General features: G+C 39.9%; 1 protein-coding gene and 1 pseudogene across 4 annotated transcripts in view; one reads left to right on the top strand and one right to left on the bottom strand.

The window, feature by feature from the left end:
• Ndst3 (N-deacetylase and N-sulfotransferase 3) overlaps nt 1-26,629 on the bottom strand; it is a 147,524-nt gene that overhangs the window by 38,637 nt on the left and 82,258 nt on the right. For all 4 annotated transcript variants that reach the window (XM_060392794.1, XM_021650661.2, XM_060392796.1 and 1 more), the window contains exon 6: nt 24,663-24,791. In XM_060392794.1, coding sequence (XP_060248777.1) covers nt 24,663-24,791 — 129 coding nt within the window. The remainder of the gene's footprint in view (nt 1-24,662; nt 24,792-26,629) is intronic.
• On the top strand, nt 16,678-17,080 carry LOC132657049 (small ribosomal subunit protein eS12-like; annotated as a pseudogene).

Here is a 26,629-nt window from a genome sequence, read left to right as displayed (position 1 = left end):
CCCAACCCTTCTTTCAGAAAAGAGCAGACTTTCTATGGACATCAACCAAATATGGCATTACAAGCTACAATAAGACCAGGCATATATTTTCACATCAAGGCTGGATGAGGCAACCCATTAGGAGAAAAAGGATTGCAAAGGCAGGCCAAAGAGTCAGAGACAGCCCCACCCACTCCCGCTGTTAGAAATCTCACAAGAACACCGAGTTACACAATCATAACTTACATGCAGAGGACCTAGCTCAGACCTACGCAGGTTCCCTGATCTCTGTGAGCCCACTTGAGTCCCAGTCGGCTGATTTGGAAACACAATGTTTTAGTAAATGAAGTTTAGGATAAAAATAAATTAAGAACAGTAGTTTCCCCAGGGTCTAACAGGGCAAGACAATCTCAGGTGTTAAGAGTCAAGGTCAGCCACGAAGCTATGTAAAGGTACAGAAAGAACAGAATAGAAAAAGAGCTTTTTTTTTTTTTTTTAAGTCAGAATAGTAATGCCCATGTGCTTCAGGTAAGACAAGCAGTTGTTCTGCTGCCCTCGAAAAATGTCATCATAGGTGTGGTGGTTTGACTAAGAATAGCCCCTATAGGCTCATATATTTGAATGCTTAGTCATCTGAAAGTGGCACTGCTTGAGAAGGACTAGGAGGTGTGACCTTGTTGGAGAAAGTGTGTTAACAGTGGTCTGCTCTGAGGTTTCCAAAGCCCAAGTCAGGCCCAGTGTCTTTCTCTTCCTTCTGCCTGCTGATCCAGATGTAGACTTCTCCGGTCCTAGCCAACACCATGTCTGCCATGTCTGCCTGTAAGCCACCATGTTCCCCACCATGATGATAATGGACTAACGCTCTGAAATGCTACTAAAGTAGCAATTATATGCTTTCTTTTATAAGCGTCTCCATGGTCATGATGTCTTTTCATAGCAATACAACAGGGGTCAGGACCACAGGGGTCTCTAACTCAGGGCAAGAGTTTGGTTCATAGAAGACTGTAAGCAGGTCAGATCTGTATTTAAAAATAATCTGTAGTGAGAATCCTATGTTTGGCTCCTACCTTCTATTCCTTAAATTCTGAGACAGGTTTTTTTTTTTTTTTTTTTTTTTTTCTGAGACAGGGTTTCTCCGTGTAGCATTGGATCTCCTGGACTTGATTTGTAGACCAGGCTGTCCTCGAACTCATGGAGATCCTCCTGCTTCTGCCTCTCTGAGTGATGGGATTACAGGAGTATGGTATCTTACTTGGCCAAGATGTTGTTTTTAACAAAATCTCAAATATTTGATTTTACCAATAAACACTTGGGAGTCAGATGCTGGGGTGAAATTCTGCTAGCTTGGAGAGGCAGAGAAAGCACCTGGCTGACTTTCTCCTCAGCAGATATCCCAGGAGGAAAAGATAAAGGAATGCTTCTTCCCCATATCATTTCAAAATGGCCACAAACTGAATGTTCCTCCCTTCTACTTCCTGTGTCCCTTCCCTATCTGTCCTCCTGACTTCCTCTTATGCTGTTGTAAATTGTTAAAAGTGTTGGGCTATTTGATATTTATTATTATTAGCCCTAAGATTATCACAGTGGTATTATTTAATCTACTATCACAAGTAACGAGACACAGATACCTGTTAGATTTACAACTGCCTTATTTACCTTGGGCTAGGCAGATATTTTTCTTATACTGTCTCAATGTCCTCACCACCCACCTCCCAGTCCCCATCCAATGCCATCCATCTTAATCTTCCTCAACTGGACTACTTTTCATTCATAATCCCATGGTACTTGCTTTTATTCATTATCTGGGCCTTTCCACGCCATCACTAGAGCCCTTGATTCAGTCCAACGGGGTTCCTTCTCCAGACTAACCTATTGTGGTGTCCTCCTTCTTCCTCTCTTCTTCTCCACCTGTCTCCCATGGCTCTCATGGTTCTTCCATCCTCAAAAGCCTGGGAACTTTAGCCATACCTATCCCATTATGCCCTGCCCAGATATAGGCTATTTAATAAACAATTCAGGTATAAAGGCAGGTTTACACACACAAGGATGGGTGTATCCAGCAGGCAGTAACCAGATCTTGAGGGCCAGTAATTAGCGTTAGACCAACCTCCAACACTCTTACTCTCTATGGTTTTTTCCTCCGTTCACTTCCTGTCAACTGGTTGCTTGCTCTGCCCCTTGACCTATGGTTAACTTTATTTACCCCTGTTTGCAACACTCAAGCAGGAAACTCTTGGATTAACGGTGTGTGTTAGGGCCGAGCCACACCACAACTAGAAATAGGTTTTTCCACTCAGCAACACAATCTCAGGGGTTCACAGTGTGATCAACTATCCTGTAACCCCAGCAGAGGCCATGAAGGCTACCTACTGGCCTGCTCCTCATGGCTTGCTCAGCCTGCTTTCTTATAGAATGCAGAATCACCAGCCCAGGGATGACACCACCTACCATGGACTGGGCCCTTCCACATCAACCACTAATTAAAAAAATGCCCTACAGGCTTGCCTGCACTCTGATCTTACAGAGGACTTTTCTCAGTTGAGGCTCCCCCTTCTCTAATGACTCTAACTTGTATCAAGCTGACATAAAGCCAGGCAGCACACGGCTTTAAGGATTAGTCGTGGAAGCACATGAATCTCCAATTCTAATGTATACTGCTGTATATGACACAGACTGGAACTGTAGAATGAGATTAGGCCGAAGTTTTAATATCAAATGATAGAAGGTGCTAAAAAATTAACCTTTTTTTTTTTTTTTCTACATGAGAACATGAGAACCTAGTATCTTTACAAGCTGGGATAAATGACCCTCCATGAATACAAATATTAAGCCTCATTCCCAGGCCCACAGCAGCCTGTATGCAGGGGCCTGTCTTCCCAAACTACCTTCATTCTCAGGGGACTCTGGCAAACCTTGGAGGTGACGTAGCTTCCTTCCTTCCGTCTTATGGACCGTCTAAGCCTGCTATCCCCTAGCCAGTCCTCATTACTTCTTGTCAGTCCTCAATACCAAGAAATACTTTCTATCTAGTAAACAAATTGAAGACCCAGACATAAATTCACACACTTACAGACATCTTTTTTTTTTTTTTTTTTTTTTTGACATAGAAGCCAGACACACACATTAGATAAAAGGCATCTTCAACAAATGATCTGGTCAAAAAATAGAAGAACGTAAGTAGATCTGTACCTATCACAAAAATCTGAGGGCTGAGAGGGGAACTGGATACGAGCCCCCATCCCTAACCAAGAAGCTATCTCCAACTGTCAGCCACTTGCAAAGAAAAAAATTAGTTTTCTCTAATGGAGTCTCACTGGTGAACAAACCATACTTAAGAGGGGTTCCATGCCTGAGAGCAAATGGCCAACACAAACACTATCAATGCTATTTTAGGAGATTTTTTTCCTCACAATGCTTCACTGAGGCAATTTTAGCTTACCCTTCTTTTGCTTGTATATTTTGGTTCCTGGTTCTCCTGGAACTCACTATACAGACCAGACTGGCCTAGAACTCAGGGATCCTCCTGCCTCTGCCTCTTGAATGCTAGGATTAAAGTAACACACCACCATGTCTGGCATAGTTTGAACCTTCCTGATAGCACTTTGCTAGAGCTGATACATAAAGGTTCACATTTATATTGTCTATTTCCCTTCGGACAGAGGTGAGAATGTTGAATGCTGAAAATATGCACTTTTTTTTTTTTTTCTCCAGAGGCCTCTTAACAGAATTGCTTGCTTTAATATGCATCAAGTCCTTTCTCTACGTATGCCAGGCTGAAAGAATACCTTGATTAATGCCTATCCCCGGGGACAGGAAGAGTGTGGCCACACACCACGTGTTATCAATGACACACAGATAGATACAGTTGTAGTTTCAGTCCTGTTAAGGAGGGCAGACAGCTCCTGTCTCCGGTTTGGGAGGAAAGTGGGAAAAAGCGCCCCCCCCCTTTTTTTTTTAAATCCGGGAGAGCCACTTGAATAGTCTTTGGATTAGATGGAGGAGTAGATAGTGTCTCCTAAAGAAGTTATCTAAAGAAAGAAACACTAGGGCACAGCAACCTTTGAAACACAGGAGGTTGTAAATGAAAAGACCACTGGCGATGTACGAAGGAGAATCATGACTATGTGAATATAATACGACCAGAGAAATGGAAATGAGTGAATTAGATGAAGAATCTCAGTTTACTAAATATGGACATTGAGTGAAAAGTAAGAGAAAGAGAGCAAGGAAAACCAGAATGATTTTTTTGCAGTTAAAGGACTTTGGTTGGAAACATTGCACCAACAGCTACACCATGAAACAGGCCAAGAGTCTGTCAGAAAAAGTCTTAGGGATGTCTGTGGTGCTAGAAATCTAGCAACGAAATGAAGGACAAACATCGCATTGATGAGAGCTGGTAGTCAAGAGAGCAAGTAAAATGCTGCTGACGCTGAAACAGGCCCTGCGAACAGATGGCGGCCAGGCCTCGCAGACTGTGGTGATCGGCAGCTTCCTGGTTGTACGTTTTTATTTGTTCATCTCACGAGAGCCTAGTGCTCAGAGCACAGGACACTGCAAAATGGTGTGCCATATTGGGGAAGTGGGCTGAGAGAGCATCTCAGAGGTATTCTCGAGCTACTGACGGCCGGATGGGGTGGTGCACGACTTTATTGCTCGCACTCAGTTGGCCGGGGCAGCGGTTCTCTGTGGGGTCAAGGCTGGGCCGGTCCCCATAGGGAATTCCAGACCGGGCAGGGCTACGTAGTAATACCATGTCTCCACACACAACGGGCTTCCCTTGCAAAGTGCTACCGACAATTAAATGAAGGGCCTTTGTAGCTGAGTGACTGGCTCTGGGGGAATTCTTTGGAGGCTCAGAGGGTCAGCAAAGAAGTAAGGCCCTAGGGTGAAAACTGCCAAACATTTCGTGAACGCTCCTGAGTCTTCCTGGGCTGGAGAGCGTTGAACCACAAACCTATCTCACAGATGCTCATGCTCCAGGGCCACACTGGGCGGCGCTGCTGAGATCTCCGCGCTGTGGTAACTCACCAGCCAGCCAGCCCTGTGGACCTCTGGATAGCTCCTTCAAACGTTAAACAAAACAGCACATCGTTTCCTATACAGTTCATTAGAGCTGATTTCTCTTGTACATGTAAGTGGAGATCATTTGCGAAATGACAGAGCAGAATTTCCTGTGCAGACAGATGCTTTTTGTATTTATAAAGATGGAGCTGCTTCTTCTTCTTCTTCTTTTTTCCTTTTGAATGTTCTGGGAAACTGGAAACTGATATGATTTTTCAGATCAAGTTTAGTTTAACATATGGCAAAGCGCTCACTCAGACTGTCTCCAAACTTTGCTGTTAACAGTTTCCAGCCTCCACAGGAAACGAAGCTATGCTTCTGACGTATTCCTGGTACATGGGAGGACCCCAGAAAACAGCCTAAAGTTAAACCACAGAAATTGCCGTTTATCTAAAGAGCAGCCTTGGATTTAAACCGCAGTAGCACAGAGAGTGCCACCTAACTGGTTAATTCCATTCTAAAGCCTTACAAGGAAAAATATTCACTGTGTCCTGTTGCTGTCAGGTCTATTCTTCAGCTTTTAGGTAGGCAGATAGGCCAAATACAACATCTGGGGTTGACTTTTCTGAGGGGCACACATTCAGAAATCAGCTTGTAAATACTGTTCTGGGTTCTTAAGTTCTAGAAAAGTAAGTTGAGAGAAACAGCACATCCGTTGAGAACCAGAAGGAGACAGTTAGCGAGGTGCCCTTTGCATAAAATAAGCGTGTTGCCCTCTTCTCACGTTACAGTACAGGACAATGCCTTCGAATGTGCCAACCTAGCATGCCCAGGACTGTATGTTTGACATGGAGTAGTTCCCAGCTGCCTTATAGTTACCCTTTTTCAGTTCTTCCAGTACGTTTTATGTATTTTTCTTTGTCAGCTTTCACTTCCCACTGCTTTTTGCTGTATTCTTTCACTCATGTCCAAATTCTTTTCTAAAATGTATTCCTTACAATGAGTAGCCAGACTTAAGACATGTGGATAAATACTGTTTTTTTTTTTTTTTTTTGTTTTTTTTAAATGAAGGTCTAAGCCTAGGCCAGAGTTACTCTGTCATCAGAGCTTGGCGATAGTGGAATGCAGATTTTCTGTTTGTTTCCCTTTCATGAATTATATGAAATCTTTTAAAACTGCAAGCCAGATAAGGCATGCATATATATGTGTGTTTCTCATGGTCTTCAACTTCAGTGAGGACTTGTGTGACAGCACGGAGCCCAGGTTAGCTGAATCAGAACCCTATTTCTCCTTTCAAGGTCTGTTCCTTGCTTTAGCTCTTTGTTCCGGCTGCAGTCGTCCAGTTATTGAAGGGAGGAAGTGAATTAAAGAAAGCCAGCTAAGCCGTCACTGCTGTTGTTTACCTCTTCTGCAAACTTTCAGTCAGTGTTAATGTTCTGATGTTTGAAGAAAGGATTTTTAAAATCCTCAAAAGTGCTGTAATTATTTCATCTTAAATATCTGTGTATTTGTGTTAATTCATAATTTGACAGTTAGGATGTCTCATGGCATGTTCTTACCATAGGGTTCATAAGAATGATTTTAAATAGACACAATTTAAAAGCTTTTTCTTTTAGTTGGTAATCAACCTTGTTCGCACTTTTCTTTAATCACAATTAATATTTTTTTCTGTACTTTGTCTTCTTTCTGTATGCTAGGCACTTAATAGTGAAACCATAGCATGGCAGAACACAAAGACAGAAAGCAGAAACCTCAAGGTAATGACTAGAGGCTGATTAGCCAGGCCTCTCCATAGCTGTCTTTTTGCTTCAGCCGAACATCTGGCCCCTCTGTTTTCTGTGGCTAAAGAATCGTCTGGAGAAGAAGAAACACCTCTTTGACTCCTTGGCTTTTAGCTTTTGGCCTTTTCCTCCTGGACTGTCAGGTGAGAGGAGTAGAAAGGCCTTTTCCTTCTGGGATGTCAGGTGAGTAGGAAGATCAGCTGGGTGTTTTCTCTGCCTCCCTGAGCTAGTAGGTCTTCACCCCAGGGCAGGGGAAAAGAATTCACCTCATCTTCAAGGTGCATGTTTAAACTGAAGATTTGGTGTGCCCTCCTATAGATGGATAACATACTTAATGCAAACATTTAAATCACTTTGTGATAATCTTTTTTGTGATCTACCATTTGAATATTTCTATGCAGAAAATACTGTTTTAAATGCATTCCAAAGACTAAGCCACTTTGTAACTGTTAAAAACAACAACAACAACAAAAACCAGTGGTGCATGTCCTCACCACTGATGCAATGTGTGTTATGAGGTCCTGCTATAATATTTTTTGAAAACCTGATTTCTAACATCTAGTAAGCATCTAGCTTCTCATCACAGAGATCTGTATTCCTGGACGATGATGCGGCATCACAGAGGAAACTGCATGTCAGTGTGTCTTTCTCTTGCTGTCCCAAGTCTGCACCGTTCCCGGGCCACAGAACTGGCTGTATAACCCTGAGCAACAGCCAAGACCACACTTGAGCTCTACTTAACAGAAAGGCCACCGGCTTACACAGACAGGGTCTGAAAAGCTAATCTTGAAAAGCGTGAGGTCTAAACCCAATCGTTCAGTTCCCTGTGTGACTGGATTAGCACCTCTGCAGAGACCTCCTCTGCAGAGCACCGACACATGACCTCAAGCGAGACACGCGGTTCTCCCGAGAACCAAGGCTGAAATGTCAGGAGCAGATATCACAGCGGCTCCCAGCTGCGCCAGCCACCTGGCTTTCAGGGCTTGTCACTGTGACAAAAACCTGGAAAGCTTGTCAAGAAAAACCCAGTGTACACCTTCCTCGGCCCAGCGCCCTCCTTAGGACAGTCCACATCTTCAGTAGCCCAGCACACACCTTTTTTAGCCCGCGGCACATTTCCTTAGCCCAGGACATATTTTCCTCAGCACTGCCCTGTGGAGATGATACAAGAACTGTAATATAAGGATCTTTTTAAAAGACCACTGTTTGGGTGATACTTCGTTATCCAGAAGTAATTAACTAGAAAACAAATGATCAAACATGTTTTTTAAAATTCTGGATTCAAGGAAGTCTTATATTTACAAATTACATTAACTTATAATACCTTATAATTTCTTTTAAACTCTAAGCCTCCTTTAAAAGATTTATTTTAAAAAGGTGTGTGTGTGTGTGTGTGTGTGTGTGTGTGTGTGTGTCTGGTGCCAGTGGAGGGTTGGATCTCCTGGAGCTGGAGTTTGGGTGGTATTACGCCTAATGTGGGTGCTGGGAACTGAGTATGGGACCTCTAAAGGGATGGTAAGCTCTCCAAACTACTGATCTGTTCCTCCAGAACCCTACAATGTGTGTGTGTGTGTGTTTTAAAATACAACAGTATATATTTTGTCATAAATTGAGGATATTTGAATTATAGAATATATCAAAGTTTAGGTTTGTTTGATTTTTTATGATCAGATTAATATTAAAAATATACTATCAAGGGTAAAAAAAAGATATTTTTTAGTTATTTCTTCTTTAAAAATGTGGTTTAAACACATGTATTTTGGTTGTTGGAACCAGTTTTCCTTTTACCTGTCTGCCAGTGTCCCATTCACCACCCTGCCTGACAGCCACCTGCACCTATGGGTAGGTAGACTACAACTACCACTGAGATGAGACCTCTTTAGACAGCCTATTTGCACCAACCACAAGCGGCCCACGTTCTGAGAAGCTTGGATAAGTCCAACCTGGAGAGACCAGAAACCCACTACTGAAGACCTAATTCCAGATGTCTAGTTCAATCACAAAAACACAAACAACGTGAATGATGCAGACAAGTTATTTCTTCCTCAAATTAGCATCCTTAGTATGCTGATTTTCGAGACAAGCACCTTAGATAATGCATAGGAAAAGTACTTCAAAATAGCAATTATCACTATGTTCAATGATCTCAAAGAGGATATGAACAAACGTCTGAATGGGGAACAAAAAAAAAAACCACAGATAGTTGAATGAAATAGTAAAAAACAATTCAAGATAAAACTAGAATTTAATGAAGAGACAGAATCTTTGAAGAAAAGCCAAAACAAAATAAAGTTTGAAAAAAAAATCAGGACATTCAAACAAAGAGCTCAGAGGGAAAATACAGCCAACAGATGAATTCATGTGGAAGAGAGAATGTCAAGTCTCCAAGACAAGGCCGAAAAAGTGCATCACTCAGTCAAAGAAAATATTCAGTGTAAAAAGTCTCAAGAAAGGGAATACAGAATATCCAAGACACTGAAAAATGCCAAACCTGTGAATAGTAGGTATATAAGAGGAAGCCCAGGTGACAGGAATAGAAAGTGTTTTTTAACAAAATTGTAGAAGAAATTTCCAAAATCTAAAGAAAGTGATGGCTACTAGGATGTAAATGGTATTCAGAACTTAAAGTAGTAAGGATCAGAAATGAAACTCTCTACAACACATAATAATCGACATAAAGTACACAGGACAAAGAAAGAATACTGAGAGAAAAACCAAGAGAGAAAAAAAGCAAGACAGAAAAACCAAGACACATATGGAGGCAAGCCCATCAGACTAATACCCAAATTTTGAATGGAGACTTTGAAAGGCAGAAGGGCATACAAATTCTAAATGACCACAGTTGCCAGCCCAAACTTCCAAACCAAGCAAACCATTAGCTGTAATTGAAGGGGAAACAAAAACTTTCTCTGATAAAAACACATTTAAGGAACTTATGTTCACAAACTCTGTAGAACTTCTGTTCTACAGAGGAATATTAGAACAAATACTTTGGACTGAAAAGATTAAAACATACTAGGGGGAACAAAGAATACACAATCCTAGAACAGTTAACAATCAAGAAAACAACACCACTCTTAACAAAATAAAAGGGATAGACATCATTTAATAATGATTCTCAAGTTTAACAGACTCAGTTCTCAAACAAAAAGGCAGAGACTAACACATTGGATTAGAACACAGAATCCATCTTTTTGCCCTCAGGAAACGCAACTTAACATCAAGGGCAGACACTACCAAAGGATGGAAGAAGGTATCCCAAACAAACGGAACAAAAAGGAACGTGTAAATATTCAAACCAAAACTAATCACAAGAGAAAGGGAAGAACATTTCATACTCTTAGATGGAAAAATCCACAGAGAGGATATTATAATTCTAAACATTTATGTAGCAAACACAAGGACACCCAATTTCATTAAACAAATATTATCAATATAAAATCACAGGTTGACCCCAGCACAGTGCCAAATGAAAAAGTTTTCCAGTTATATATGACAGAGCATTAATGTCTAGACTATACAAAGAGCTGAAAAATACTGAACATAAAAAAAAAAAAAAACCCGGTTAAAAACTGGAGCATGTATCTAAACAGTTCTAAAAAGATAAAATACAAATGGCTTAGAAATTTTTATTGCTTCATTGTTGTTGTTGTTGTTTTGAGATTGGGTCTCCCTGTTAAGTAGTTCTGGCTCTCACTACACCAACCAGGCTGGCCTTGAACTCACATTGGAATGAGATGAAATTTCAAAGTAGTTTTATCTTGTATTTTCCTGATAGCTAAATAACTCAAACAATCAAACAAAATTGAGCTGGTTGTGGTGCCTTAAAGCTGTAATCCCAGTACTCAGGAGGCAGAGTGCCCACAATCAGAGATCACAGACCACAGATTCAAACTGCAGCAGATGCTAGTGCAGATGTGCTGAAAGGGAACACTTATTCGTTCCTGGAGGGCATATAAATTAGTGCAACCACTGTGGACTTAGAGGTTCCTCAAAAAGCTGAAAACAGATCTACCACAAGATCCAGCTCTGGGGCACTTGGACATAAATCCAAAGGTTTTAGTATCAAGTCCATGTATGTCAGTCATTCTAAAGTCAGTGTCTTGTACACAATAGTGAAAATACTGGATCCTGTCTTTATTTAGTTACTGTATGTCTTTTTGATTGAGAATTTTATCATTTGCATTTAATATTACTTCCTACCAATAGGAATCATTGCTACTATCATTACATGTTTTAACTTGTCTTTGTAGCTATTTATCCCTTTGTCTTTTCTCCCTGACTACCTTTGGATTTCTATGTGTGTGCGTGTGGTGTACTTTTACTTATTTTCATTTTCTATTTTTGTACCTCATGTAATTATTTTTCTTGATTGCCAAGCCATTAAAATCTAATTATCAGCAAGCATACTCTGGCAGTTTTACCTTCAACTTCAATGAAGCAGATCCTTTCGCCATTGTGCATCCTTTTCACCACTGCCATCACAGAATACATCTTTTTATACTGTGATTTGAGTAGTATTCTACAGTTACATGTATTTTTCACACTTGCCTTCTAACTTCTACATCATGACTAACTGCCATTCCAGGGTCACCGTGCTCTCTGTGAGTGGGACACTTCCTTATTGCTGATCAGCGATCAACCCAAAGGACCCCTTTTACACTCCTTGTGGGAAAATTCGGCTTATTGTGTTTATTTGGGAATGCCTTTATTATTTTTTATTTTTCTGATATTTTGAAGTATCTTTCACTCTTGAAAGGCAGCTTTGTTGGATGTAGTGTTCTTGCTAGAAAGGTTTACATTTTTTTTTTCCACTCAGCACTTTGACTAGACCCCTTCCTCCAACCCCACCCCACTTCTGCCCTTGAAAGTTTTTGCAGAGAAATATACTGGTAGCTTTAGGAAGGCTGTCTTTAATGTGGAAGAGTGTTTCTTCTGCTGCTACGTTCAAAACCCTTCTTCATTTCTGACATTTTGATCCTAACATATGATGCTATAAAAGTCTTCAGTTCCTGCTGGAGTTTAGAGTTTTCCTGTGTCTCAGTATCTATTCCCTTTTTACATCTGGGAGGTTTCTAGTCACTATTTCTTCCAGTAAGTTTTCTTTCCTCCGTCTCTCTTCCATTATCCATTAAGTGTTTAGTTTGATGTCTTGCCCTGAGGTGGTCTTTACTTATTTACCACTTTTTTTTTCTTTCTTTCCAACTGGATACAGTACTCCGCTTTGATTTTGGTATTGCTTTCTGCGGTTTCAACTCTCTGCAGCAGTGGTGTGCAAATATTAACTGGATAATTCCAGAAGTAAACAACCGTAAGTTTTAAGCTGTACTGTACGTGGATAATAGTTTCTCCTGGTCCATCCTGTTTGTGTGTCCTCACAGCGTATCCATCTATGTTATCTATCCATCTGCCACACGAGCAGCTGATAATCTATCTCAGCATTCATTGTGTTTTAAGAGCTGTGTTTGATAACCTTCATTTTACCTAACAATGGACTCAAAGCACCAGGTAGCGACGCCAGCAATCTTGTTATGGTAAAGAGAGGCTACACACACTTCCTTTCAGGGAAAAGAGAAAACTCTCAATTAAAAGAAAAGACAAAAATCGTGTGTAGAAATTATTGAGATGTGTAAGCTCCAATCTTATATCCATGAAATTCCGAGGAAGGAAAAGGAAGTTCACGGTATTCTTGGCGTTGTTCATAGAACTTGAAAATTTACAAGTTCTGTGCAGGATGGATTATTAATAAAGAAGTAAAAGGCATTGGGTTTGTGTGTCATGAATAGGAAAAGCACAGTATTTACAGGCAACATGCACACTCCAGTTTCAGGCCTGCAAAGGAGTTGCGGAGTGTGTCTCCGTGGATGAGAGGTAATTACCTCATACCCACTTGATGGTGTCGGCTGTTAAACTCTTGTAAGGACTTATTCAGTCTAGCTTTTGCATTCTTTAGCTCCAGTATTTTTATTTTATTCTTTTTAAAGATACTTTTCAACTTTTTGAAACTTTGATACTGCTTAAGGCCATTTGCTCTCAAGTGGCCGACATCTCTATGATAGTTACTGTGCATTTTCTGTAGCGAATTATTCTGCAGACATTTTAAGGGTATGTTCTGGAAATTTACTCTGATCTTTTGATTTTTCCCAGCTTTCTTGCTTCTTCAAGCACATTATTACCATGTATTAAGATAAACTTTTGTGTGTGTGTGTGTGTGTGTGTGTGTGTGTGTGGTAAAAACAGCTCCTTGTATTTTGAATATCAGCCAGACTAGATATTTGAAAGACCTTAAAACTTTTGTGTGGCTATCTCTCTCTTTCCCTCTGTTTTTCATTTGTTCTGGTTTATGTGTATGTATCTATAAATGTGCATGTATGTGGAGGTCAGAGATTTATATGGTGTCTTTCCCAGTTACTCTCCATTTTGGCTGTTTAGAGATAGGCCTCTTGCTGAAACTACAGCTCACTGACTGCTAGTCTTAGCTAGGGTTTCTATTGCTGTGATGAAACGCCATGACCAAAATGTGAGCTGAAATAAAGGCAACAAAGGAAAGGGTTTATTTGGCCTACACTTCCATCACTGTTCATCATGGAAGGAAGCTAAGGCAGGGACTCAAACATCACAGGAAGCTGGAGGCAGGAGCTGATGCTGATGCCCTGGAGGGGTGCTGCTGATGGATTTTCTCCTACTACCTTGTTCAGTCTGCTTTTTTATAGAGCCCAGGATCACTAGCCCAGGGATGGCACCATGCAACAATGGGTCCTCCTCCACCAATCACTAATTAAGAAAAGACCCTACAGGCTTCCCTACAGTCCGATCTTTTTTTAATTTCTTATTATTTATACAGCATTCTGCCTTCATGTATATGTACACACCAGAAGAGGGCACCAGATCTCATTACAGATGGTTGTGAACCACCATGTGGTTGCTGGGAATTGAACTCAGGACTTTTGGAAGAGCAGACAGTGCTCTAAACCTTTGAACCATCTCTCTAGCCCACTATAATCCAATCTTACGGAAGCATTTTCTCAGTTGAGATTCCCTTCTCTCCTGCTGTGTCAAGTTGACATAAAACAGCACAGTCACTGAGATCCAGGGAGCCTCCTACTTATGTTCCTCAAGTGTTAGGGTGAAAAGCACATAGCCCTGTATCTTGAGTTTTATAAAGTCCTTGGAGATATGAACTCAAATATTCATGCTTCCAAGGCAGACACTTTAATGACTGAACTACCACACCAGGCCAGATATCATCATCATCATTTTCTTCTTCTTCTTCTTCTTCTTCTTCTTCTTCTTCTTCTTCTTCTTCTTCTTCTTCTTCTTCTTCTTCTTCTTCTTCTTCTTCTTCTTCTCCTCCTCCTCCTCCTCCTCCTCCTCCTCCTCCTCCTCCTCCTCCTCCTCCTCCCCCTCCTCCTCCTCCCCCTCCTCCTCCCCCTCCTCCTCCTCCTGCTCATCCTCCTCCTCCTACATCTTCTTCTTCCTCTTCTTCTTCCTCCTCCTCCCCTTCCTCCTCCTCCTTCTTCTTTTTTTTTCCCCTGAACTTCAAGTTTCCAATTATGAGCAGTTATTTGTTTATTTCTTTTTAGTTTGCAACCCCTTGCTCCCTTTAAAATCCTCCTACCACACTATATGGTTTCTGCAGCTACTGCAAGCTATGAGGACACTGTTTTATTCTCAGTAGCCCCAGGCTTTAGACATGACAGGCCTAGCTAGTGTTCTAAAACAGGCAAGATAGAGAATGTCTTAGCCAGTCCAGAAGGCCAGACTACCTCTTCTCCTGATCACTCCTTGCTATGCTTTTCCCAGTTAGATTTAAGACAGAAGTCAGCTCAACAGTGGCCTTCCCCATAACCACATTTCTTCCAGTGGTTGTAACAATTACTGATAGTTCTTGCTTAAATCAGTTGTCTTTTGTATAGTGATTTTTCTAGTCTTATCATTCCTTCTATATCTTCTATATATCTATATATATCTTCATTCTATATCTATCATATAACACACCTATCCCTTTGTCATATTTTCAGCATGTCTGCAATATTACTTCTTGATGTTGAAAGTATATCAAATTTTGTCATTAAGAGTCTCTTAAAGCTGATTTTTGTCCTAATAAAAAAACTGCTGTTTTGTGAGGGTTCACTGTGTCGTCATCATCATCATCATCATCATCATCATCATCATCATCATCAATACAAGACATTCCAGAGTCAATTTGTGTTCTCCATATACCTGACTTGGAATAAACCTTTACTCCAAAAAACTCAGTTACTTTTGAGAAAAAATGATATTTAGGTATTAACACATGGGGACTTGGAGAACTCCTTGTCAGTGTTTGGATGCCACTGATGTCATGTGACTCAGGTTACCTGGATGTCATTGACATCAGGTGAACCTGATTACTGAAGTCTGGAATCTTTGTTTGTAATTATCTCCTTACATCAAATTCAGGTACACCAAATCTCCTTTCCCTCCCTTTCCACAGTCATTCATTTTCCCAGACAGTACGTAAAAACTGTTTCATAATTTTAATAAAAGTATACAACACGAAATTATTTTACAAGTTAAAAATTTCTGTTCGGATTCTTATTTTTTAATCTTACTAAGTATATGCAGGCCGAGCTATGTGCTCAGAATCATTGAAGCTATTTTTCTATAGTATATGAGGAGAAATCACATGCCCAGCAGGTTACTTACTCATTGCTTTCTTCCCACATCTTTTCATTTATCATTTCAGCAAATAAAATATTGCATATTTCAAAATCAAAGCTGTGTTCACTGAAACACTTTTCCTGTCTACATCCCCTTCAGCTTCTGCAGGTAACTGCATTTTTTTTCTTTGATGCCCCCTTTTTGTATTTCCTTTGATCCAACCTGACCAACGTTTATGGAACTTGTGTTTACCTTTCTCAACATACTGTGGAAATCAAGGTACATTGAGAACTCTTTCTTTCTATCCTTTCTCTCTCTCTGTATAGAATTGAAGATAATCTTTATTTTTAAGTTCAGAGTACTGTTTATGTAGATGTGACAAAGAAAATTTAATTAGTCTCTTACGGATAGATATTCAAGTTGGTTTCATGACATAACATTGATAATTATATATTCCAGTGATGTGTGAAAAGTAGACCCTATAGTATTTCTACGAAATATGACCTCTAAAAGCCGAACTGCTGCATCACAGGTTTTGTGTGTAGTGTTAGCTGTGTCTGTATCTTTCACCATGTTCCATAGCCACTGGAACACATGTGGGCCAGCCCACAGAGCCACTGGGTGACATTGTAGGCCAGCTTTCACAGTTACTGGGACACATGTGGGCACCCTTCTAAGCCTTGTTAACAGAATTGTTTGCTATCCTTTTCCTTTTTTTTAATCTGTAGAGAGAAGAAATAGTATTTTTAAATAATTTAATTTTGTGTTTTATTATATGGAGTTGAATTTAGCATCTTTTTATAAATTTGAAGATTTTCCCAAAACGTCCCCTTGGATACTTTGTTGGGATAGAATAAATTCCAATTATGTACACCTTCTTGAGTTCATGCAAATTCTATGGCTAAGTCTTTAAGATAGATTTTAACTTAGAACAGTACATTTGACGGCAGGAGAAAATAATTAATTATCATTCACTGAGGGCCCACCGTGTGCCAAAAGTTTTATGTTGTTTTGTGAATATAAAACAGAACAAGGCATTTTCTTTTAAATCAAGAAGCTCACAAACTATGAGAAGGTAAAGAAAATTAGTTATAGCCTGGTGGGAAAGTTGTGTTTACGTCATGATTTCATAAGCTCACGGAAGAGAAGTATAAATAAAACTAGAGTGTGAGGGAACTTTATAGAAAGGTGACTCGATTTTCCCGTCACCTCCAAATTGTGCAGAGGCAGAGGCTCGGATGCATTCATTCGGCCTCACTCGTCATCCGTCACCATGGCTGAGGAAGGCTTCCGCTGGAGATGTAATGGATGCCAACATTGCTCTGCAAGAGCAGCTGAAGACCGCCCTCATCCACGATGCCCTAACACGTGGCATATGTGAAGCTGCCAAAGCCTTAGACAAGCACCAGGCCCACCTTTGTTCTTGCAGCCAACTGGGATGTGCCCATGTACCTACGTCAAGCTGGTGGAGGCGCTCTGTGCTGAGCACCAGATCAACCTGATGAAGGTTAATGACAACAAGAAACCAGGGCAGTGGGTGGGCCTCTGTAAAGTCCACGGAGAGGCGGAGGCAAGGGAAGTGGTTGGTTGCAGTTGGGCAGTGGGTAAGGACTGACTACGTCAAAGAATCTCAGGCCAAGGATGTCATAGAGGAGTACTTCAAGTGCAAGAAATGAATAAATAAAAAATTTGGCTCAAAAAAAAAAAAAAAAAGAAAAGAAAAGAAAAGAAAACCCAAGAAAGATGATTCATGAGCTCAGATTTTCACAAAAGCATTCAATTTTGAAGCTATCATTAGTTCATGAAGTCACAAAATAGCAAATTGTGGTCCAAGTTAAAAGATATGTATAGGAGATTTTTTTTTTTTTTTTTTTTTTAGAGTCTGGAAAAGTGGGAAGACACATGGATTTTCTCCCTTTTAAGTGAAAGATATTTTTGTTTGTGCTGAAGGTTATGGGACACTTTCAAGGACTAAGAAATAACAATATTCATTTCTCTGATCAATTCAACACTTGCACTTGTTCTGTAGGTAAGATTCCCACGGAGGGAGCTGTGGGCTTCTGGTGTTATAGATCACGCCTACCAACCAGCTGCTAGTGCGTGTGGAAACTGCTGGCACCAGTTCCAGCAGCAACCTGTTCTGCAAAGCATAGTAGCTTGTTTCACCACTCACTGACTCTTGGGTGATGCACAGTAGCATTTTTGTCCTGTCCAGGGTTCCTAATGTGCTTGGGTTAAGCAAGAGAATGCTCATGCTCCCTTTTGGCACACATATCTCACACTGCTGGAACAAGCATGAAGCCCAGGACCATGAAGAGTCTACTGAGGTACACTGGAACTTGCAGCTTGCCAAATCTGGGCCATAACTGATTGGGATGAGCTGCCTTCAATTCAAGCTGCGTATTCCTGACAATTTCCTACCAATACTTTGTCTTTTCATTTCAGTGTATTTACGTACAAATATACAAGGATGTATCCCTCTGTTGAACAAATGAATTCCCTCTCATTAACCTATTTACTGACATGTTTTTAGGTTTCTTAATAATAACCCGTCCAATGACTTCTTCTTTTCTTAAGTGTGGAAACTGAAAGAACGAATTATGCTTCCTTTGGTTTTTTAAATTTCACTGTGATAATTAATTACATAAAAGCATAATCAGTAGTGAAAACATTAATGACAGCAAAAACAGGAGTTTCTTTGGAGAAACAGGGACTGTGTGAAATAGGAAGTTTTGGCTTTACCAGTGTAAGTATCCTATCAATTTATAAGTAATGTCAATCAGATTTAGTGTTAAAAGAAGGAACAACATGGCTGCTTGTTTCTAGTTCCTGGAAATCTCACAAGACATCTTCCGCCACTCATCCCTTGTCACAGACTTTCTCTAAAACCCTAAAATCACCAAAGAGATAATTACGTTTTCCCAGACAATGGCCTGAAATTTATACATTTAACCATTTATATAGTTGCCCACTGCAGGGTAACTGAGGCATACTGCTTACGATTACTTTACAATGCATGAACAACTGTGCATCATTTAGGCCATTTCGGCAGCATGTAGAAGCAGGATGCACTGAACCAGGAGTCAGGAAGGATAACATTCTCATCAGAATACTAACAGTGACCCTGAGCAGCTAGAACCTCTCACTGGGGTCACACCTAGAATCAAGAAGTTGAACACATCATCCTTCTGGGCCTTTCCAGCCTTAGGGATTTGTCGACACACGGCACACCACCTCATCATCACCTGTGGAAACCTGTTAAAATGCTCACGCCAGCTGAATTTTCCCCTGGATCTTACATTTCATTTGCTTGCACGCAAAGAAGCTGCCAGAATATAGTTTTATAAAATCCATACTTGATATGATTCACAATTGGATATGTCATGTCACAAGTAACTCGTGTCCCCAAACACAGCCCTTCACAAATTCAGCCAACCCTTTACAAAGCATTTAGTGAGCTCTGACTGAATTCAAAGCACAGATCTAAGCAAAATGAGCTCTGAGGTGAACGATGTACAGATTTTTCTTACATAATGAAGAGATGTGAATGAAAATAACTAAGCTATGGGGCAAGTGGCAAACATAAATATGAGTCTTACGGATAGACAGGCAACAGGAATCCAGTAAATATTAGTTACACTCTCATGTACTAACACCACCAGACAACTGAAAGCTTATCCTTCAATACTAGAGAATGCTGTAGTATTTTTAGTGTAGCATTTAGGGCGAGTGCGTGTGCACATGCTGGATTGTGCTCCTAGGACAATGATCACCTCGGTTAATCAGATGATAAATATCGAAGTCTGAAAACTCCCTGGGAGGTACCAATGCGTTCAGGCTGAACATTTAAACAAGGGTCTTGGGTTCTCATCGCCTAAGGCAGCTGTGTGTTTATTTGTTTCCCTTTCTTTAACAAAGTGTTTTGTGGGACCAAATGACAAGGGAAAGATCAATACTTTCCATCAGGAATAAAGAGTTGCCTCAAGTTGAATTTCATACATCCACATACAAAGTATAGTTCTGAATATTTAAGATGATTTAATTTCTCTTTATATATGTGGAATTTGTTGTGTTAATTGTAATCTACCTATATGCAACTCGTAGTTTAAGATACTCACACTTCTGTTATGTTTCTTTGATTTTACTTTGGGATTTGGGTAGAAGGAGATCAAGGACGTGTGAAAGAATTCTATCTCAACGTAGAGACAAAGAAGGAATAATAGGTGTAAAGATTCTAGCCACTGGTCCTGTAGATACAGAAATATGTGTTGTTAGGAACTTTCTCCAAATACCAAGCAAGTTTGGTGAAAGCATTAGTCCTCTGGCAAGCTACAGCTTTTGGATCAATAAGCAAAGCAAGCAATGACACATACAGAGAAATACTAATGACCCAATACTCAGGATATCTGGTGATTTCACATAAAAACACTGAATAGGAAGGTGACATCCTTGCTCAGCAATCTACCCTGCTAACCTGGAAATGTAATCCCTAGTTAAAGCAACCCCATTCCTCATACCTAGGAATGTGGATTAGGACAGATGGAACTAAAAAGTTTTAAAATACACAGTTTTCCTTACTGTGTATTTTGTAGAGCCATATGTACTATAAATTATATAGGGACTTCTTTATTGAGGACAAGTATAATCCTTGTCAATAAATACCTTTTTGCCGTTTTTATAAATTTTAATTTTTTAATATGCATGAGTGTTTTCTTATTGTATTTCTGTGTACTGTGTGTACATTCTTGGTGCCTGTGGAGGCCAAAAGGGGGAACCCGATCCCTTGGAGGTGGAGTTACAGCCAGTTGTGAGCCACAATGTGGGCGGTGGGAATTGAACCTAGGTTCTCTGGAGGAGTAGCCAGTGCTCTTGGCACCAGATTAGTTGTGCCCATGAAACTAGTAAACAAACAAGTTGCCATTTATTTGTTTATGTGGATAAATAATATTGGGGAACTGTGTAAAGAAACATGTACAATTTGAGGGTCCCCTCTATGGAGGAATTGCGTTGTGCTGGTTAGTTTTTGTCAGCACAAACTAAAGTCACTGTGGAAGAGGGAAACTCAACTGAGGGATTTCCACCATCCTATTGTCTATGGGCTTGTCTATATAACATTTTCTTGATTGTTAATTGATATACAGGGGCCCAGCCCACTTTGGACTGTACCATCCTTAGGCAGATGGTGGTGCTGGGTAAGCAAGCCAGCAAACAGCACTCCTCCATGGTTCTGCCTTCGTTCCTGCATCCGGGTTCTTATCTAAAGATCCTGCCCTGACTTCCCTCAGTGATGGACTGGAGCCTGTGAACGCCAACAAACCCTTTCTCCAAGTTGCTTTTCGTCAGCGTTTGTCACGGTGATAGAAAGCAGTCCAGGAGAGAAATCGATACTAGGGTAATCTAGGACAGAAATTGATACTTGCTGTGATAGAGTAGACTGTGTGGCTTTTATGCTTTAGCGTAGTTTAACGAGAGGAAAGTGGAGAATTTTGGAGGATTGGGCTGGAAAAGCCAGTAGATGCTCAGTGGAGACCCTGGCATGTTGGGTCCACAGTATGGGTCCCAGGTGTCCGACACTGAGGTATTTTTGCTTTTGTACTTTGGTTTTGCTTTAGTGTGGTTGTTTTTATGTTCTGTTTCTTACCTTGTAGGAAAAGAAGTATTTCATTTATTTTAGGTTTTACAGGAGCCTACAGCTATGACTTTGGATATTTTAAAGAGACTGAATTTTTTAGAGTGTTAAAAATTTTGAAGACCGGGAAATTAAAAAGTTGAACTGTTTTTTACATTGTGATATTGATGTTATATGAACTTAGGGGAAAAAAAAGAGAGAAAAGGTTGTGGTTTGACAGTCATATATCAATATGGCCACTGTTTTATCATAGCAATAGAAAGCAAGCTATAAAGGTATAGCTCCACATGTTTTTTTTTTTTTTTTTTTTTTTTTTTTTTGTGAATGTGTGTGTAGAAATGACTCAGCAGTTAAGAGCACTTGTTGCTCTTGTAGAAGGCTAGAAGGCCAGGCTTAGCTCCCAGCACCTACATGGTTGTTTGCAAATAGCTGCAAGTCCAATTCCAGGGCATATGATGCCCTCTTAGGGTCCCCACAGGCATCAGGCATGCACATGGCGTACAAACATACATTTGAGTAAAATACCCATGCACATAAAACATAATAAATTAATTTAACAAAAGCTCAGCTAGAGGGTCCCTTCTACGGAGGAGGAGTGCATAAAGGGACATACAACTTGAGGATGCCTTCACGGTAAACGGGTAAAGATGCATAGAGTGGCCCTTCTTGGGATTCATCATACTTGGCTAGTGTTCACCAACACAAAATAGATGTGCATGAAACTAATTCCATCTTCCTACCCCTGTGACAGTAAATTCCTATGACTGACATGCTCATTCCATAACGGAACCTGGATTTATACCTTAGCCCATTTATCAAAACATGTGGGTCTTCTGTCAGAGGTTTCCAGGCCCACTACACTGGAAGTCATGAAAGACAGCTTAGGTTTCCTCTCCTAGATTATGCTAATTTGCCATTATACTTTCGTAATTGTGTTATATGAACTTGCCTGACACTTTTTAGCAATGAAAAATACTTTGGTAACAGTGTAACAGAAGGTTATTCAATTTAAGGAGTTTTATCTTTGCTGTCTTCTTGTAAAGCATAACTCCGAAATGCATTTAACTGCAGCCACCTCTCACCCAACAATAATGTCGTTGAAAACACCTTCAAGTGTCGATGCATGGGGCAATATTTTAAAAGGTCTTTCATCACAATTCTGCCTGTGTTTTCACTTCCCATGAAGTGTGCACGGATGTACTTAATTTCCATGTTTCCAACGCTCATCTACCTTTGCGCTGGAAACCACCTCACTTGGTACCTTCAGAAAACAGCACTTTTAACTAAGGCTTACATTATTATGTGATCATGCAGTGGCTATTTTTTAGATCGCTATAATTAAAACTTCTTTCTCACCGTGAACACATGCTATGATCTGATAAGGAGTTTTTCACTCCCGTTCTGACCTAATAAAACATGTCATCTGGTGAATTCATCCACGGTCCATAGAAGCTGGAGGCTTTGAAGCCTGACCACTGCTTTCTGCAATCATTTAATTTTGGTCTGAGAATTCCTGGGAAGCATGCCCCATTCCTCACTTTGGTCATCTAGGCAGACACCACTGATGACAGCATGTGTCCTCCACCAGGGAAGAAGAATTTCTTCCCCAGATTGGATCTTGTGTGCCAGATGCATCACCCAGGATCACTGTCTCTCTCACGGTATGTGTCAAAAGCTCCCAGTCAATTTGAACCAATATTTGTTTAACGAAATAACCATTTTTGGAAACTTATCTAATCTAGAAATAAAAATGTGCATTTTATTTTACTCCTTTGTTATCTACCCTTTTGGACAGCTTCAAAAAGATAAATAAACTTGCCAAATATAATTGATAAAGCTTGAAAAGTAGCAGGGGTTGCAAGGTTCACTATCCATGAGTGACTGATTTTTGAATTTCTTCGGTGTTGAGTGGAGATCATTTGGTTCACAAAGTTCAAAGACAGTGATAACAGAAGGTTTTCAAATATTAAGTCATCAGTGGTTAGACCTACACAGACTGATTCCTAGGCCCCTGCTCCATCAGGATCGTGTAGAATACAGATTCAAGGCCTTGAAAACCATTGATGAAGCTGTTAGCATTTTACAGGTACTTAACTGAGCCTTTGGTTCATATTCATACATGGTGTGCTTCCTTCTCCCTGCACAATACTAGTTAAAGAAAAAAAAAAGGTAGAGAAAAAAATCCCATACAGAGTGACTCAAAATATAAGTAATCTAAAACCAGGTGTAGTGGCACACACCTTTAATCCTAGCACTTCAGAGGCAGAGGCATGTGGATTTCTGTGAGTTTCAATCCAGCCTAGTGTATGTAGTGAGTTCTAGGACAGCCAGAGCCATATAGTGAGATCCTGTCTTGAAAAAAAAAATATAGATAATCTAGAATAGAGGGTTATTTGTGGAGTGTAAAACAAAAATATCTGCATGGGGAGGGTTCAGAAGTTTCATGGCATCCCTAAAGGCTGAAAGGATCTCGAGTTGTAAACTCACACTTACCAAAGATATTACCAAAGATGAGTAACTTTTTCATTTACCTCATTTTCTAGCAGCTAACAGCTACATTGCTTTTTTCTGAGGGGGGTGGGGGCTATAGCGCTTTCTTCTTTCTTTCTTTCTTTCTTTCTTTCTTTCTTTCTTTCTTTCTTTCTTTCCTTCCTTCCTTCCTTCCTTCTTTCCTTCTTTCTTTCTTTCTTTCTTTCTTTCTTTCTTTCTTTCTTTCTTTCTTTCTTTCTTTCTTTCTTTCTTTCTTTCACCTCTGCTCTTAAATAGAGTAGATGATGAAGAATACTTACAGTTTTATTTGTAAAGCCTGTAAAATTAAGGTCAAGCTATGATTTAAATTTTTTTTTCTTTATTTCTATCTTATCCAACTTTTATCCTGATAGAAATTCTTTTCTTACTTGGAAATCATTGCAGTTTTCCATCTTGGATATTGCTAATGCCAGGGTCAAATCCACATATTTGAAAATAAATTTTATCTCTATTTTTTCTGTTCTCTTTCATGAGAGAAAATCACTAACAGCTTTCCCCCTCTGCAGCTCACTTCCATAGTTTTTCTTTCACCACACACATTTTTTGCCACCTCCAGGAAAATTAATTTACCACTGGCTCACTGCATTGCTGATACACTAGTGTTATATGAAGGAGAGAGAGCCGCACACCGTTAATCAGGGATGCTCCATGACCCAGGAGGGCAGAAGTGAGCATGCATGCAGAATGCGAGCAGAAGTCAACTCCTTTCTCTGTACTTTCAATATCTGTGCTTCCTTGTATCACAGGGGAGAGGTGAGATGAGACAGTTGGACAGAGAGGAGAAGGAGAAAGGGGAAAAAGGGAAGAAATAGGGAAAGAGGAGGAGAGAGCGGTATGAAAAGAAAGGATGGTCCAGAGGACAGAGAGAGAGAGAGAGGAGGGGGTTAGGAGAGAAAAAGTGAGAAGATGAGGGAAAGAAGGGTAAGTGGGAGGGGGGAGAAGGAGAAGGAGGAGGAGAGGATAATTTTATTCTCCATAGAGGCAAGCTTCATGCTATTTTATTGGTAACTACTCAATCTCCTACTTCTCCCTCAAAGTAATTTTCATGTAGCTTGTCGCCTTAAATATCATTTGTCTGAAGAGTGACTCCATGTACTTACTGGGTTGAGAACCACAGTGAAAAAGAGCTCCCCTCCATGAATACTCTTGTCCAGTTCCTTGGGACCTCCTGGATATTCCTTGTAGAAAATTGTGTGAGTGAAGAGCCCACAGGTTTGTCTTGGAAGAACCTGAAGAAAAGATAAGTGCATAAGGAGAAGGCTCTAGTTGCCTCTACTGAACCTCCATTCTCCTCATGGAAGAGGATATAAAAGTGAAATCTAGCTGCAGCCTCGGAGAATCCTCCACTGTTGGGAATAAAAAGATGACATAAGGAAGAAGGGACAGAGAGCGAAGTTAACAAAACCATTAAAACCAAAGTCAAATTTGAATCGTTTCTTCCATTTTTCTATTTTGAGTCTCACAGTTAGTGCTTTTATTACAAAGTCTAATACATTTTAACACCTCAGCAAAAAAAATTAGGTAAGACTTTAAATTTGTGTATGTGTAATACTCACAGGCAAAATGTAAGTCCTTCTGCCAAATTCTTCATACACATTTGGAAAAGAAATCAGTTATTAACATGACACTTTTTAGCAAGCGTCATTTTAAATAGAACAAGCATTTGAAAACAAGTTAGGTTCTGCTCTAATGTGAAAATACTGCATTAAGGGCCCTCAAATTCCAGGTAAGAATGTGGCCGGATCCAAGAGTACCAGTGTTATCTATTAATTGGTAGCTTTAGAAAGTGTCCTAAACGAAGTAACAAATGGTCACTTAGCATAAGGTCTTTTCATCCTTTGCTCCCAATGTCCACATCTGTAATGAGGTCTTTGCTGTTGTTACAGATTTCCCGATTACATGAAAGTGCAATTGTAAAGAAGTTGTACAAGATTTACAGTTTTCAGCTAAGGCTCACATAGTGAGACTCACAGCAGCCTGTGCTTGCCATACTTGAGGGCACAGAAAACCAATGAGCTTTTCGGAAAGCTGATTTTTTTTTTCAGCACCATGTCGTCAGGCATTCTGCTCACTGCTTTAAGGAAAACAATCACCCACTTTTAATCGTCTTAACAGAAAGCATTTTTAGTTACAGGACTGCTTTGCCAACATTACTTGTTCAAGACTTCCCATGTTTCCGGCCTTCCGCGTGTACACACTACCTTTCCCCCAGCAGTTTGAACAGTGTTTTAAGTGATTTTACTGTAGGTCTTGGAAGGTTTCCCAGGAAATGTAATTCTCAACTCAATCCATGCACTGGATGTTTCTGAGTCAACCAAGCCCCTATACATTTCATTTATTCTTCCAAAACGTATGTACTGGGAAGATATTTTGTCTTGGATCAGTTAAAACATCTCAGTTTAAATCTCCAGCTTTTAGCTTGGGGTTGTTTATGCCTGAAAGCATCATAATGCCATACACAAAACCACAGCCAAAAAAAAAAAAAAAAAAAAGAACTGAAAGACAAACTGAATCAGATACATTCACTATCACTCACTGGACATGTAATTTCGTGTAAATTAAAGCCATTTATAATTTTTACTCATGAACACAGTACTTTCTCTAAATTCTATGCTAGTTCATATAGGAGAACAAAAGTGTGTGTTTGTGTGTGTATTATAGTCTTAGAGGTCAAAATTTATTAGGGATATAATCAAAACACATTGTATGAAATTCTAAAAAAAACAATAAAATATTAACAGTACAGCAGGGTAAGGAGTAACTCCCAAACAAAATAAGAAAATGCCTACATGTGATTAAATGCCAGGCTAGTGCTACAATTTAAAAATATATGACTTCAACTAAATTAGTTTTAGAATTAATGCATATGTGTGTGTGTGTGTGTGTGTGTCTAAATCTTGCTTAGAAATCACAGTAGACCTGCAGGATTGTCTATGAAGCTAGCTTGCCAAGAGCATTTGTTTAAGTAGAGACAGAACTGTGAAGAAACTTGAATGTTGTCTTTTTCCTTTTTTCATTACTTAATGTATTTACTTTATATTCCATTTGGAACTTTCCTTTCCTGCTC

The sequence above is a fragment of the Meriones unguiculatus genome, chromosome 10 (assembly GCF_030254825.1).
Source record: "Meriones unguiculatus strain TT.TT164.6M chromosome 10, Bangor_MerUng_6.1, whole genome shotgun sequence".
NCBI lineage: Eukaryota > Metazoa > Chordata > Mammalia > Rodentia > Muridae > Meriones > Meriones unguiculatus.
Note: the sequence above shows the minus strand (reverse complement) of the source record. Positions and strands in the feature narration are given on the sequence as shown.